The following is an 18,226-nucleotide window of genomic DNA, read 5'->3' as shown; positions in this document are numbered from 1 at the left end:
TGCCATATAGAGGATCTTTGACTAGCATTTGTTGAAGCTACAAGAGGAAGGGGATTCATATATCCAAAATATGCAGAGTACGCTTGTCATATAGAGGATCTGTGACTAGTATTTTTTTGAAGCTACAAGAGGAAGGGGATTTACTGTATACAACCAAAATATGCAGATGACTCCTGTGGTGTAGAGGATCTTTGACTAGCATTTTTTGCAGCTACAAGAGGATGGCGATTTATATATCCAAAATATGCAGATGACGCTTTTTATATAGAGTATCTTTGACTAACATGTTTTGCAGCTACTAGTGGAGTGGGATTTATACATCCAAAATATGCAGATGATTCTTGTCATATGGAGGATTTTTGACTAGCATTTTTCTTAAGCTAGAAGGGAGAGGGGGTTTATATATCCAAAATATGAAGAGATGACTTTTGACAGGACTTTGTATTGTCAATAATTAAAATAAAAGTGCTGCTGTCACATAGACAATCTTTCACTAGCATTGGTATATTTTGCAGTAGTTTTAGAAAAAAAGTATACAGGGTTAAAGCCCATAGTCTCTTATTTGCTGCAGAAATCCAATTCCTCCATGCCCTCATTCTCTTCATGGATAACAAGTGTTTGCACACGTTGCTCAATTCGCCGTCCTCCTTTGCCCAGTTCAACTACGGCGACGACAACCTGGCGCCCAACACGGCCGCCATCCAGATGACCTTCCTGAGGCTGCTGTCCACCGAGGCCTCCCAGAACCTGACCTACCACTGCAAGAACAGCATCGCCTACATGGACGCGGCTGCGGGCAACCTGAAGAAGGCCATGCTGCTGCAGGGCTCCAACGACGTGGAGATCCGTGCCGAGGGCAACAGCCGCTTCACGTACAGCGTGATGGAGGACGGCTGCACGGTGAGACATGCCAGTAACACTCATGGCTTTGGATTTCAACTGCATGGAAGTTTATATTTTGTGCACTGATTTTTTTTTTTTTTTTACGACAATTTATGCTGACAATTTAAATGACAAAAAACCTGTAGTAAAACTAATCAGTGTGTGCTGTTTAAAATAATTCAGTGTATAAAAATGTATATATATATATATATATATATATATATATATATATATATATATATATATATATATGTATATATATATATTTATATAAACATTATAAATATATATACATATAATTATACACACACATATATACATAAATACATTTACACATGTATATACATACAAACATACATATTATATATATAAAATACACATATACATACATATAGATACATATATCTGTATATATACACATATATACACACACGCATATATATATATATATATATATATATATATATATATATATATATATATATACACATATACTGTGTATATATATATACATATTTATAAATATATATATATAGATATATATATATACATACATTTATATACATCCACACACATATATATATAAACATATGTACACATGTGTGGATTATATATATATATATATATATATATATATATATATATATATATATATATATATATATATATATGTATATATATATATATACACATGCACACACATATATATATGTATATATAAATATATATATATATATACTTATAGATACATATTAACGTATATATATACACACACATATATATACACACATATATATACTGTTTATGTATATATGTATACATACACACATATATACTCTGTGTATATATATACACACACATATATATCAATCAATCAATCAATATTCATTTATATAGCCCTAAATCACTAGTGTCTCAAAGGGCTGCACAAACCACAACACAAACCTCTACGACATCCTCGGTAGGCCCACATAAGGGCAAGGTATATACACACATATACCTTTTCATGTATATTTAAACATATATAGATTATATATATATGTATATATATATATATATATATATATATATATATATGTATATAAATATACATACATATAGATACATACATATACATTTATACGTATATATACACACATATATACATACATATACACACACATATGTATATACACACATTATACTGTATATATATAAATATATATATAATATACACACACACTTATGCTGTATGTGTATATATATATATATATATATACACACACACACATATGTACACATATACGAAATATACGAACATTCGTACATATATATGCACATATATATTTGCACATATATATATACATATATATGCACATATATATTTGCACATATATATATACATATATATGCACATATATATTTGCACATATATATATATATATATATATATACATATATATACATATATATATGTGTATATATATATATATAGTAAATCATCATGTTGTTTTTGTATTATGGCTCGAGTCGCCCCTGATTATGTCGTACCGTTACACGTCTAATACTCACAAGTCATGGATTTCCTTTGCGTTCTTCGCCCACGCAGAGACACACAGGCAAGTGGGGCAAGACAGTGGTGGAGTACCGATCGCAGAAGACCTCTCGCCTGCCCATCGTGGACATCGCCCCCATGGACATCGGAGGAGCCGACCAAGAGTTCGGCGTGGAAGTGGGCGCCGTCTGCTTCTTGTAGAAGAACACAGGACGGAGAAGCAACGAGGCGCAAAATAGGAGAAAAAATCAAGACACTTTTTTAGAAAAAAATAATAATTTTTATGGAAACAGGACTTATTCCCCCCCCAAGCCCTCCCAGGTGGACTCAGTAGGATTCTGCACTGACCAGCATCTCAGCCTCCAGGCCCGACAGGAAGTACAAAGCAGGCAAGACGAGCGAGGAAAACTTCATGCGTCGACGTGCTATTTATTTATTGTTTCTGTCGGGCTCACCCCGCCGTAAAAAGCTCACTTAGGAAAGAAAAAAAAAAAACACCTTTTCTTCCCTCTCTTCCTTCTGCCCGCTTTTCGCCTCCATGTTAATGATCCGGGATTACAGCGTATGCTAAAATGGTGCTAAATATACATATATATTTTTTCTTTTCATTGACCAGGTGCTAACTTTGTGTTTTAGCCACGCCCTCCTTTGCTCAACATAATAAAAAAATCACTTTACATTTTTTGTCAAAGCTACCTCACAGCGCACACAAAAGTAAATAAATCTAAAGATTAAATGCAGCTCTGTGACCTTTGACCCTCCCATGCTCGCCCCTTACATTAGGGACCCCCTGCCCCCCTCCACCCTAGCCCCCTACCAGAGGGCCAGAGGTTGTGTATATTTTTTATGATGATGAATAATAGTGTTATTATTGATAATAGCGTCATTATATTAATATTATGATCATGACTTGTCTTTTTGTTACGTTTTTAATTAAGTGTAAATTGGAAAATAAAAGAGAAAACCAAGCGACCAGGCTGATGTTGTGTTTCATGTAAAGAAGATTTCAAGCTGAGAGGAAGACCGAGTCCTCACCTTGTACGTCCTCGTTTTATTTCCTCACTCCAAGAGAAATAAAAGTCACAAGCATTCCAGTGTTTCTCTTTTTCTTACGCTTGGAAGTCACTGAGTTTTTCTTTGTCGTTCACCATCAGGATGACCTTTGATCCAATTAGTACGACATTTGGAAAAAACAGCAAGAGCTTGTGAGACAGAGGCAAGGAAATACTGAAAAACTGAACCCTGACCCTACCTTGAATCCCTAACAGTCATTTGTAACCCTCGCCCTACTTTGAAGCCCTAAAATAAAACCCCAACTCTAATTTAAAACCCTAACTAAGGGCTGTCAAACTCATTTTAGCTCAGGGGCAACATGGAGAAAAATCCACTCCCAAATGGGCCGTGACTGGTGAAATCACGGCACGATAATTTAAAAATAAAGACAATTACGGATTGTTTTTCTTTGTTTGAAAATAATACAAAAGAATACAAATATTTGCAAATCATTTTCAACCCATATTCAGTTGAATATGCTACAAAGACAACATATTTGATGTTCAAACTGATAAACATTTTTTTTTTGCAAATAATCATTAACTTTAGAATTTGATGCCAGCAACACGTGACAAAGAAGTTTGGAAAGGTGGCAATAAATACTGATAAAGTTGCGATGATATTACGGACCGTTGATCCCTCAGGCGGTACTGCATCAAAAACAGAAATCAGTGTGTAAAGGATATCACCACATGGGCTCAGGAACACTTCAGAAAACCACTGTCAGTAACTACAGTTGGTTGCTACATCTGTAAGTGCAAGTTAAAACCCTGCTATGCAAAACAAAACCCATTTATCAACAACACCAAGGAATGCCGCTGGCTTCGCTGGGCCCGAGCTCATCTAAGATGGACTGATGCAAAATGGAAAAGTGTTCTGTGGTCTGACGAGTGCACATTTGAAATAATATTTGGAAACTTTGGACGCTGTGTCCTACGGAACAAAGAGGAAAATAACCATCCGGATTGTTATAGGCGTAAAGTTCAAAAGCCAGCATCTGTGATGGTATGGGGGTGCATTAGTGCCCAAGGCATGGGTAACTTACACATTTGTGAAGGCACCATTAATGCTGAATGGTCCATACAGGTTTTGGAGCAACATATGTTGTCATCCAAGCAACGTTATCATGGACGCCCCTGCTTATTTCAGCAAGACAATGCCAAGCCATGCGTTACAACAGCGTGGCTTCATAGTAAAAGAGTGCGGGTACTTTCCTGGCCCGCCTGCAGTCCAGACCTGTCTCCCATCGAAAATGTGTGGCGCATTATGAAGCGTAAAATACGACAGCGTAGACCCCAAACTGTTGAAAGACTGAAACTCTACATAAAACAAGAATGGGAAAAATTCCACTTTCAAAGTTTAAACAATTAGTTTCCTCAGTTCCCAAACGTTTATTGAGTGTTGTTAAAAGAAAAAGTTGATGTAACACAGTGGTGAACATGCCCTTTCCCAACTACTTTGGCACGTGTTGCAGCCATGAAATTCTAAGGTAATTATTATTTGCAAAAATAAAAGAAAGTTTATGAGTTTGAACATCAAATATGTTGTCTTTGTAGTGCATTCAACTGAATATGGGTTAAAAAGGATTTGCAAATCATTGTATTCCCTTTATATTTACATTCAACACATTTTCCCGACTCATATTTAAACGGGGTTTGTATATTTCGGTAGGCCTTTAAGGCCTACTAAAATAAGATTTTCTTATTTATCACGGGGATAGCAGGTCCATTCTATGTGTCATACTTGATCATTTCGCGATATTGCCATATTTTTGCTGAAAGGATTTGGTAGAGAACATCCACGATAAAGTTTGCAACTTTTGGTCGCTAATAAAAAAGCCTTGCCTTTACCGGAAGTCGCAGACGATGACATCACAAGGGTTAGGGCTCCTCACGTCCTCACATTGTTTTTAATGGGAGCTTCCAGCAGCAGGAGCTATTCGGACCGAGAAAACGACAATTTCCCCATTAATTTGAGCGAGGATGAAAGATTTGTGGATGATGATATTGATAGCGAAGCACTAGAAAAAAAAAATAATCCATCCATCCATCCATTTTCTACCGCTTATTCCCTTTCGGGGTCGCGGGGGGCGCTGGCGCCTATCTCAGCTACAATCGGGCGGAAGGCGGGGTACACCCTGGACAAGTCGCCACCTCATCGCAGGGCCAACACAGAGACAGACAACATTCACACTCACATTCACACACTAGGGCCAATTTAGTGTTGCCAATCAACCTATCCCCAGGTGCATGTCTTTGGAAGTGGGAGGAAGCCGACGTACCCGGAGGGAACCCACGCATTCACGGGGAGAACATGCAAACTCCACACAGAAAGATCCCGAGCCTGGATTTGAACCCAGGACTGCAGGACCTTCGTATTGTGAGGCAGACGCACTAACCCCTCTGCCACCGTGAAGCCCAAAAAAAAAAAATAATAAAATAAAAAATAAAAAGTAACAGCTCCAGGCGGCGGCAGTGTGAGCGTTTCAGATGTAATTAGACACATCCACTAGGTCAGGGGTCACCAACCTTTTTGAAACCAAGAGCTACTTCTTGGGTACTGATTAATGCGAAGGGCTACCAGTTTGATACACACTTAAATAAATTGCCAGAAATAGCCAATTTTCTCAATTTACCTTTAACTCTATGTTATTATCAATAATTAATGATATTTATCTTTGTGGAAACACTGATCATCTTAATGATTTCTCACAATAAATATATATGTTTGATGACATGTTTTAAATAGGTTAAAATCCAACCTGCACTTTGTTACAATATATGGTAAATGGGTTGTACTTGTATAACAAATTGGACCAAGCTATATTTCTAACAAAGACAAATCATTATTTCTTCTAGATTTTCCAGAACAAACATTTTGAAAGAAATTCAAAAGACTTTGAAATAAGATTTAAATTTGATTCTACAGATTTTATAGATTTGCCAGAATATTTTTCTTTTATTTTAATCATAAATTTGAAGAAATATTTCACAAATATTCTTCGTCAAAAAAAGCAGAAGCTAAAATGAAGAATTAAATTAAAATGTATTTATTATTCTTTACAATTAAAAACAAAAAATTACTTGAACATTGATTTAAATTGACAGGAAAGAAGAAGAAGGAATTTAAAAAGGTAAAAAAGTATAAGTGTTTAAAAATCCAAAAATAATTTTTAAGGTTGTATTTTTTCTCTAAAATTGTCTTTCTAAAAGTTATAAGAAGCAAAGTAAAAAAATGTATGAATTTATTTAAACAGGTGAAGATGAAGTCTTTAAAATATTTTCTTGGATTTTGAAATTCTATTTGAGTTTTGTCTCTCTTAGAATTAAAAATGTCGAGCAAAGCGAGACTAGCTTGCTAGTAAATAAATACAATTCAAAAAATATAGGCAGCTCACTGGTAAGTGCTGCTATTTGAGGTACTTTTAGAACAGGCCAGCGGGCTACTCATCTGGTCCTTACGGGCTACCTGGTGCCCGCGGGCACCGCGTTGGTGACCCCTGCACTAGGTTAATTCTGGAAGATCCCTTATCTGCTTTTTGTTTTAATAGTGTTTTAGTGAGACTGTAAAGACATACCTCGTGGTCTGGTAGCTGCGGTGAACACGCAGTGTCTCAGAGAGAAGCCGAGGAGCCAAGCTCACAGCTGCCTTTTAAACAGCTACTGCAGGAGGACGAATAATCTAATGATCTCTCCGGTAAGATATATATCACAATTTTCCCATCCAAAAACATGCTGGTTGACGTAGAGAAAACATGTTCGCTTGACCGTTCCGTGTTAAAAACAAAGAAACACCGGCTCAGTCTCGGTGCTAAAGACAGCTGCAATACACCGCTTCCCACCAACAGCATTGTTCTTTATAGTCTCCATTATTAATTGAACAAATTGCAAGAGATTCAGCAACACAGATGTCCAAATTACTGTGTAATTATGCGATGTAAAGAGACGACTTTTAGCCGTGAGTGGTGTTAGGCTAATATGTCCGCTACAACCCGAGACGTCCCAAACACGCGTCATCATATGCGTCATCATTTTGCGACGTTTTCAACAAGAAACTCCGCGCGAAATTTAAAATTGCAATTTAGTAAACTAAAAAGGCCGTATTGGCAAGTGTTGCAATGTTTATATTTCACCATTGAAATATAAACTATCAGACTGCGTGGTCGGTAGTAGTGGGTTTCAGTAGCCCGTAAGTAATATCAAAATCATATTACAGCATGTTATTTATGTAATTTACTCCTTTTACTTAACTGATGTACTAACATGTGGTTTATTCTGTACATACAGTATGTAGCGTCATCTACAAAGATACAAAGAATTGCTATTGTGACATCCAGTGGACACATTTAGAACAGCAGTTTCTTTCATTCAAGAATTTCGCCTCATTTTTATACTTGGCAAATCTCATCCCATGGGCTGTTTGTGAGCTACATTTGACACCCCTAGATTAGAAGATAGTTTATCACGCCAACACAAGACTGCTCACACTCAGGTTTATTGTGACAATAATTCCATCATTTTTCTATGCGGCACCAGTAAGAACCAAATAATAAACATACACAGAAACATCTTAGGATACAAAAGTCTATAAAAAAAAAATCAAAGTTCCACACCAGGTCTTCTTCCACAGTGAAGGACGAGACAAGACAAGAAAGAGAACATGTGACCAACTCTACATGAACGTCTGATTGCTTTTTTTAGTCCTCAATAAATGAAAACACTTTAGAGCCACAGTTGAATTTGACGAGAACATGAACAAAAACTGACTGAACGATGACACTCTGGCAGGTTTTGTTGCTACGTTAAAAACATGACTTTAAAACCATCTCACTTGATGCATTTCTCATGTCACAGTATTGAAAAATCATTCTTTTTCTTCACTTGTTTTTTTTACATCCATCCGTTGAAAAATAAATGATGAGAAGGCCTGATTGTTTTACAAAGTCATCTTAAAGACAGGCACTTAAGAACAATGTCAAAGGTTTTGATGTGATAAAACTGCTACATTTGTATTACATTTTACATTAAAAAAAATCAAATAAAAAGTATATTTCAAACTAATAATTGACATGAATCAATTGTAAAATAAGTAACAAAAACAATAAATAAAATATATACATAGATTTTACAAATTGAAATACAGCACAAATATTTAGCTGATAAGCGATATAAAAATGGGTGGATGGAACAAAACATTCAAATAAAACTTCAACATAAATATACAACCAATATAATAATAAAGAAATGAGGTTAAAACAAAATATGAACCCATAAATATAAAAAATAGTGGCATATGTACATGAAAATACGATGTTATTCAATAAAAAAATATAAAAAATAACCACATGTTCAATTAATAAAAACACAATTTAAAGAAAAAAAGAATGTTGTTGTTGGAATCAAAATAATAATAAAAAAATATTTGCTTATCAATAAATTAAAATCTACTTACTATATAGTAAATTACCTGTTCAATCAATAAAAAATATATATTTTTGAAGAAATAAAGAAAATGTACTAAATCAACATATAAAAATTAAACAATTAAGATTTATAAAATAACTACATTCATATGGTAAATATATATATATATATATACACATTTACATATACTGTATATATATATATATATATATATATATATATATGTATATATATACACATTTACATATACTATATATATATACATATTTATTTATATATGTGTATATATATTTATACACATACAGTATATATACATATACATGTATATATGTATATATATACATGTATGTATATATATATATATATATATATATATATATATATATTGTTAATTCAAGAAAATAAACATTAACATTTTAAAAAAATTACTCAATCATTTATTGTCAAGATGTCAAAAAAAACTTGACTATAACCACCTGAACTTCGGTGGTCAAATAAAATGTTGTGTTCTTCAGGACATGATAAATAAATCAAAACCCTCCAGCTGGTCAAACAGTCCAAGGAGCATCAAGAGAGTCTGCAAAAAGAGTCCTAAACTTCTTGGTTTATCTTCTGCTTCTTCCACATGTGTGTAGTCCAGTGGAGGAGCACCAGTGGGCGCGGACAGGAGTTCAGAAGCCAGTGCTGAGGGTATCTGTCTCCGTGGGGGTCTTGCGTGGGCTGGGTAAGCTCTTCAGGTACTCCAAATGGCGGCGGGCCTCGGCTTGGTTTTGCCGGACGTAGTAAACCACGTAGACGATGACCATGAAGAACCACACGAACATGGTGACCAGCATGGCCACGTCGGTGGTCTTCCTCTGCAGGCTGCAGAAGTTCACCCCGGAGTGCAAGAGCTTGACCAGAGGCTGGCCGGCGTGCTCGCCCAACCACCCGTGCTCCTCCCACCGGCTGGACTCGCCCAGCGCCCGCACCGAGCTCTCGCACACAATCCCGTTCACCGTCTCGGCCTCCAGGTTGAGGGTCTCCATCAGCTCCTGCAGGGTGCAGTCACAGTGCCAGGGGTTGTGGTAAAGGCGCGTCTTGGCCCGTGTGGACCCCAGCTCCTCCCTGCTGGCTTGTCTCAGCTGGTTGTGCGAAAGGTCCAGGAGGCGGAGCTCCGGCCCCAGATGCCGCAGGGCGCCCGAGGACAGCGTGTCGATGCGGTTGTGGGACAGGTCCAGGTCTTGCAGGTGGACCAGGTCCACGAAGGCACTCTCGGGGATGCTGCGGATGTTGTTGCGCTCCAGGTGGAGGGAGACGGTGTCGGGCGGGATGCCCTCGGGGATCTCCTGCAGGCCGGCGTCCGAGCAGAGCACGGTGGACGTGTCCCAGGCACAGTGGCAGCTGTCCGGACATGGCGGGGAGGCTTGGCCCCGCAGAGAGCTGCAGCAGAGGAGGATGCACAGCCATGGCAAGAAGTGGCCCACTTGACCTGGTCTTCTGGTGCTGATGTTGCGCCACATGACCCTGAGCACATGGCCGGCCTCACCATAGCCCCCCGACGCCAACGCTATGATGTCACCGCCGGTCTGATGGAGACAAGGACGTGGGTCAGTGGGTCATGTGACTCGAAAAGAAACATCACTCATCCTTTCATGCATTTTTTTACATGCAAATAGCATCGTTTTCAAGTCGGTTTCTTCTTCTTGCTTTATGACAGTAAAGAGTGCCAGAGACGTTACATCTAAATGTGACATTTCACTCCTCAAGTGTGTGTGTTACTCATTAAAGTTACAGTATATATATATATATATATATATATATATATATATATATATATATATATATATATATATATATATATATATATATATATATATATATAAAAATATATATATAATATATATATATATATATATATATATATATATATATATATATATATATATATATATATAAAAATATATATATAATGTGGGCCTGCGATGAGGTGGCGACTTGTCCAGGGTGTACAGTACAGGTCAAAAGTTTGGACACACCTTCTCCTCATTCAATGTGTTTTTTATTTATTTTCATGACTATTTACATTGTAGATTGTCACAACAAAACTATGAATACATATGTATATGTATACATATATAAGTATATATGTAAACATATATATGCATATATGTATGCATGTATATGTATATACTGTATGTATACATATATATGTATATATGTTTACATACATATGTATATAGGTATACATATACGTATTTGTGTATACATATGCATATGTATACATACATATGTATATATGTGTATATATATATGTACACATATATGTATTTATGTATACATATATATACAATAAGTATATACATATATGTAAACATATGTATGTATGTATACATGTTTGTATGTATAAATGTACAGTATATATGCATGTATGTATATATGTATGTATGTATATATGTATGTATGTATGTATGTGTATGTATATATATATATATATATATATATATATATATATATATATATATATATATATATATATATATATATATATATATATACATATATATATATATATATATATATATAAATGTATATATATATATATATATATATATATATATATATATATATATATGTACATACATACACACACATTGGCCCCCCCGGACACATTTTTTTCTCTGAAAGTGGCCCCCGAGTCAAAAAAATTGCCCAGCTCTGCGCTAGACGGACAGCAGTGCCACATAATAATTGACTAGAGCGACTCCCTGCTGTGTAAATAATTAGCCCGCAGCTGTGTGTTGCCTGAAGCATGGATACGTCTGATTCATTAATTTATCTCGTACGTCTTACCATAATGCATACAAGCCGTCATATTTCACATGTGTGTGTCCTGCACGGAGGTGACAAAAGAGGATGGATGTGTAAGTAAGGCCCGCCGCACGCTATTAACTTCCAGAACATCCATCCAGATGGCGTCCGGCAGCGTCAATAAGAGACCCAGCAGGGAAAAACAGGCCAGCCTCCTCCTATTTGCCACAAAGTTCCAAATGAGATTAGAATGAGATTGAAATGAGATTAAAATACTGGAAGTCAATAAAAGATCTGAAGTCATTTGCATGACAACTAGAAAAGAGAAGTCAAACAAAAGATAGAATTCACTTTTCACGCTTGCTTTTTGCAGTTGAATCACATAAAACAAACAATTTCATTCAAAGTTTTACTTAAACAATGGAAAAAATTAAATACAAAATATAAAAACCTAAACATGTATATTAGTACATTAAACAATCTAGTACTATATATATATATATATATATATATATATATATATATATATATATATATATATATATATATTTTTTTTTTTTTTTTTTTTTTTTTTTTTTTTTTTTACTTTTAAGTATGAAAGCGTCAAATACAAATGTGAAAATTAAATGTTCACACTTTACAGCTTGGGAAAATGACAATATAAAAAGAATAGTAACTGTGTAAAATCTTAAATACTACAATGTAAAAAAATATACTATCTTTTTAGGGTTAGTACATATAATGATTTAAAAAAATAAATACATAAAAAAAAGGTAAAAAAGTAACAGAAATGGCTGATAAGGTGTTTTATTTCAGGGAAAAATGCAATCCGAAAATCCAATGTAACTTCGGGTATAACAAAAACATGTTACACAAAGTGTGCAATAAAATTTGGTCTAAAATATGTCTAGGGATGTTCTGTTTCATCAGGTCATTATCAGGACATGCAATCATCACAACTGGACTGTTTGGTTTGTCCCAGAAGATGTTTCACCTCTCATCTGAGTAGACTTCATCAGTTCATAATCATAGACTTAGATTGTTACATTTAGTCTTAGACTTAGATTGGTCACATCTAGTCTTAGCTTGGTCACATCTAGTCTTACACTTAGATTGGTCATATCTAGTCTTGACTTTGATGGGTCGTCTTGGACTTAAATTGGTCACATCTAGTCTTAGACTTAGATTGGTCACATCTAGTCTTAGATTTAAATTGGTCACATCTCGTCTAAGACTTAGATTAGTCACATCTAGTCTGTTACGGAGTGGTCGCATGGTAATGCGCGGATCGTTTCCCCAAGATGCAGAAGATGGGAAGCTATGGCAAAGCTTAGTACAAGAATAGGAATCAAAAAAGTATTCAACGTAACTTGTTGCATGTGCAAACAAAACAGCCAGACTGAGTGTGGCAAAAGGCAGGAATACGTAGCTCTCTGATTAGTGCCCGGGAGCAGGTGAGCGCCCCGAACACTAATCAGAGGCAGGTGAAAATAATCAGCACCTGTGGCCACTAAGAAAAACAAACCCAGGGGTGCTGAAAACAGAACTAAGGGAAACAAACTAAAATAAAACATGGTCCGGGCAACGGATCATGACATAGTCTTCTTAGACTTAGGAGGCTAAATTGCAGCGTCTTTTAGGAATGGTTGAAAGGATAGTGTTGTATGTGAGAGATTGGTAGTCTTCTCTGTTTAGGGATGTTTTTTCAACATTAACATAGATAGCTTCCCTCATTCCCCTTTTGTGCCATCCGTCCTACCTGTCCAGAATTTACATGTTGTTGTGAATGGAGTACTGTTTGTCCCTGAGGTGCAGATAGATATCTGCATGAGTCTTGGCCTGAAGAGTTTTCTCGTCTATGCTATGCCATACATCAGCTTAGTGGTTGTTTTGTTTGTCCAATATTAACTGTATAAAGTATGAAAAAGTCAAAGTTCAGAGCCAAGAGAAATAGAAATATAAACAGCATAATTTTCAAATAGAAAACTAAATATGAAACACCCCAAAACAATCTACTATATAGATAGAAATAATAGAAATTTGAAAAGTGCTACTTTACAAAAATAGTGAAATTACAATAATTAAATACATATAAATTAACAAAAAGAATAATGTAAATTAAAACAAATTTTCATATATACCACATTCAATATTACATAGAATACTGTTTTCTGTTTTGTAATAAATACAATTATTTTCAAAAGAAATATAATTAAAAATACAAATATTATATTAAAGCAAGAGAGGGAAATTAAATAAACGAGTCAAAATGCATAAGAAAATTTGCTGATGTTTTCAACCCTGTAAATTCTAATATGGAATTACTACCACATACTCCTACATCTATACTACGACATCTATACTCGGACATCCACACTCCGACATCCATACTCGGACATCCACACTCTGACATCCACACTCCGACATCCACACTCCGACATCCATATTAAAACATCCATGCTCCGACATCCATACTAAAACATCCAAACTCCGACATCCATACTAACATATCTAAACTCTGACATCCATACTCCGACATCCATACACCGACATTCATACTCAGACATCCATACTCCGACATCCATACTCCGACATCCATACACGACATCCAAACTCCGACATCCAAACTCCAATATCCATAGTCCAACATCTATACTCCTATAGTCCCAAATCTATACTCCAACATCCATACTACGACATCCATACTCCAACATCTACAGTATACTCCTTTACTCCTACATCTATACCCCTACATCCATACTCCGACATCCATATACTAAAACATCCATACTCCGACATCCATAGTCCGACATCCAAACTCCAACATCCATACTCCAACATCTACAGAATACTCCTTTACTCCTACATCTATACTCCAACATCTACAGTATTCTCCTTTACTCCTACATCCATACTCCTACATCCATACTCCGACATCTATACTCCTAAATCCATACTCCGACATCCAAACTCCAACATCCATACTCCAACATCTACAGTATACTCCTTTACTCCTACATCTATACTCTGACATCCATACTCCAACATCTACAGTATACTTCTTTACTCCTACATCTATACTCCTACATCCATACTCCGACATCTATACTCCTACATCCATACTCCGACATCCATATACTAAAACATCCATACTCCGACATCCAAACTCCAACATCCATACTCCAACATCTATACTCCGACATCCATATACTAAAACATCCATACTCTGACATCCATACTCCAACATCCAAACTCCAAGATCCATACTCCAACATCTATACTCCTATAGTCCCACATCTATACTCCGACATCCATACTCTAACATCCATACTCCAACATCAATACTCCAACATCTACAGTATACTCCTTTACTCCTACATCTATACTCCTACATCCATACTCCGACATCCATATTCTGACATCCATACTCCAACATCCAAACTCCAAGATCCATACTCCAACATCTATACTCCTATAGTCCCACATCTATACTCCGACATCCATACTCCAACATCAATACTCCAACATCTACAGTATACTCCTTTACTCCTACATCTATACTCCTACATCCATACTCCGACATCCATATTCTGACATCCTTACTCCAACATCCATACTCCAACATCTATACTCCTATAGTCCCACATCTATACTCCGACATCCATACTCCTACATCCATACTCCGACATCCATACTCCAACATCTACAGTATACTACGTTACTCCTACATTTATACTCCAACATCTATACTCCGACAACCATACTAAAACATCCATACTGCGACATCCATACTAAAACATCCATACTGCGACATCCATACTAAAACATCCATACTCCGACATCTACAGTATACTACTTTACTCCTACATTTATACTCCAACATCTATACTCCGACAACCATACTAAAACATCCACACTCCGACATCCATACCAAAACATTCATACTCCGACATCCATATTCTGACATCTATACTCTGACATCCATACTCCAACATCCATATGTATTATATACAGAATAACATATGTACTATATGTAAAATACCATGTATTATATTTTGAATAACATATGTATAATATATAGAATAACGCACACATTATAAATAGAATAACATGTATTATATATATAATTAAATGTATTATATATAGAATGACATATGTATTATATGTAAAATAACATATGCACTATATATAGAATAAAATGTATTGTATATAGAATAACATATGTATTATATATTGAATAATATTTGTTTTATATATAGATTTAACATATTTATTATATGTAGAATAACATGTATTGTATACAGAATAACATATGTATTATATGTAGAATAACATATGTATTATATATAGCATAACATGTGTATTATATATAGAATAACATGTTTCATTTCTAGAATAACATTTGTATTATATATAGAATAACATATGTATTATATGTAGAATAACATATGTACTATATGTAAAATACCATGTATTATATTTTGAATAACATATGTATAATATATAGAATAACACACGTATCAAATATAGAATCACAAATGTATTATATATAGAATAACATGTGTATTATATATAGAATAACATGTTTCATTTATAGAATAACATTTGCATTATATATAGAATAACATATGTATTATATGTAGAATAACAAATGTATTATATGTAGGATACCAATGTATTATATATAGAATAACATGTTATAGAAAACAAATACAAATTATTACAAAATAATTGACTAAATAAATAATACAGCAATAAAATAGATCTTTAAAATGTTTACATAATAAATAAATGTGTAAATGAATAAATGTGATTAGAAGTAATTTAAAGGTACCATTCTGAATTAAAATTTACAAAAAATATCTAAAAATGATTTCCTCATTATGTGAAAAAAGGCTCAATGGAGCATTGTTGACAAACAAACACCTGAAGGAGAGAAATGTGTGTATTTCATCTTTAAAATAAACAGTGAGGTTTCAAATCCACTTTTTGGGTAAGGAAAAGGAAGCGAAGAAAAAACTTACATGTGAACGATTTCTTTTCAGATCCCTTTGCAGCTTCTCAACATCTTCTTGTAAGCAGCTGACGGACTGTAGTGTGTCTGTGGCCAGCAAGAACAAATGTGATTGTCTTCTCCACTGCTGTGCTGTGTCGGCTGGAGGACTTCATCAGTGATGGTGGAGAGCGAGGGAGAGCTTTAATAAGGAATAGTGGGCGTGGCTTTCTTTCTTGCTCTCTCTCTCTCTCTCTCGCTTTCTCTTTTTCCACCAAGGTGCATCTTATTTAGCCCATGTTTACTTGCACGTGACCTCAAGCTCCCTGCTGTCTTCTAACGGGTGCCGTCCACTGTCGTGGCTTCCTGACAGGATGTGAAAAGAAGGCATGAATATTTGAAAAGAACAGGAAGTAAAGAAAAAAAAAAAGATGTTAAAAATGGATGCAAAGATGAGGTTATACTATTGGTCACAGTATTCAGTGTATTTTGGGCTGAAGAATAATTTAATCCTATTTACAAAACATTTTTGTTTATTTTTAACAATTTTAGACATTTTTCTTCAAACCTTAATTTAATTTGATTCAAGTTTTGTACAAAAAAAACATACACACTAATGTGCTTAGGAGCCCTTCATTTTCTTGACCTGGCCTCCTCAAGGTCCTGCAGTCCTGTATAATGACACTCGCTTGCATCGCCCTTCTGTCCGGACGAGGATGACAAGACCAGAAATACACATCAGCACTATGCAGGACTAGCGGCAGTGCGCTCAAACAACCATCGGGTAGCACCTGTGAGAAGATAATAATGTACTATCTCTTTTAGATGTATCAGGGTAGTAGTGCATTCTTCTCTTATGCATAAAGTAGGACAGCGTGGCACGGTTGGGAGAGTGGTTCGTGTCAGCAACCTGAGGGTTCCTGGTTCAATCCCCACCTTCTACCAACCTCGTCACGTCCGTCGTGTCCTTGAGCAAGACACTTCACACTTGCTCCTAATGGGTGGTGGTTAGGGTCTTGCATGACAGCTACCGCCATCAGTGTGTGAATGAGTGAATGTTAAAATTGTGTCAAATGACTTTGAGTACCTTGAAGGTAAAAAAGCGCTATACAAGTATAACCCATTTACCATTTTAAGTGAGATACGAGGCAAAATTAAATCCAGACCCACCACTTACAGTTGTCCCTGGCTTCAAAGTATGCACTTTCACTTTATCACATATTTTTTAAAGCATATTGGCTGGGGACATCTCTGCGCTGCTGACCTGTCTACGCTTGGGATGTTCTCCTGCTGGCCCCCCAATGGACTGGACTCTCACAATTATGTTAGACCCACTATGGACTGGACTCTCACTATTATGTTGGATCCACTATGGACTGGACTCTCGCAATTATGTTAGATCCACTATGGACTGGACTCTAACACGATTATGATAGATCCACTATGGACTGAATTCTCACTATTATGTTAGATCCACTATGGACTAGACCAGTGGTTCTTAACCTTGTTGGAGATACCGAACCCCACCAGTTTTATATGCGCATTCACCGA

General features: G+C 35.7%; 2 protein-coding genes across 3 annotated transcripts in view; one reads left to right on the top strand and one right to left on the bottom strand.

Annotated features, from left to right (window-relative positions):
- Window positions 1–3,510, top strand: part of col2a1b (collagen, type II, alpha 1b) — a 152,354-nt gene extending 148,844 nt beyond the window's left edge. For both annotated transcript variants that reach the window (XM_061887092.1, XM_061887084.1), the window contains 2 exons: window positions 658–900; window positions 2,471–3,510. In XM_061887092.1, coding sequence (XP_061743076.1) covers window positions 658–900; window positions 2,471–2,617 — 390 coding nt within the window. In that variant the 3' untranslated portion in view covers window positions 2,618–3,510. The remainder of the gene's footprint in view (window positions 1–657; window positions 901–2,470) is intronic.
- Window positions 3,511–9,324: 5,814 nt separating this feature from the next.
- LOC133535046 (leucine-rich repeat-containing protein 3-like) lies at window positions 9,325–16,844 on the bottom strand. The gene is made up of 2 exons (XM_061874455.1): window positions 16,707–16,844; window positions 9,325–10,460 (listed from the first exon to the last, which is right to left on the bottom strand). Exon 2 carries the CDS (start codon window positions 10,392–10,394, stop codon window positions 9,564–9,566), a length of 831 nt encoding a protein of 276 aa, XP_061730439.1. The 5' UTR covers window positions 10,395–10,460; window positions 16,707–16,844; the 3' UTR covers window positions 9,325–9,563.
- Between the last annotated feature and the right edge of the window lie 1,382 nt (window positions 16,845–18,226).

The sequence above is a fragment of the Nerophis ophidion genome, linkage group LG02 (assembly GCF_033978795.1).
Source record: "Nerophis ophidion isolate RoL-2023_Sa linkage group LG02, RoL_Noph_v1.0, whole genome shotgun sequence".
In the NCBI taxonomy this organism is placed as follows: Eukaryota; Metazoa; Chordata; class Actinopteri; order Syngnathiformes; family Syngnathidae; genus Nerophis; species Nerophis ophidion.
This window is presented reverse-complemented; position numbering and strand designations above follow the sequence as displayed.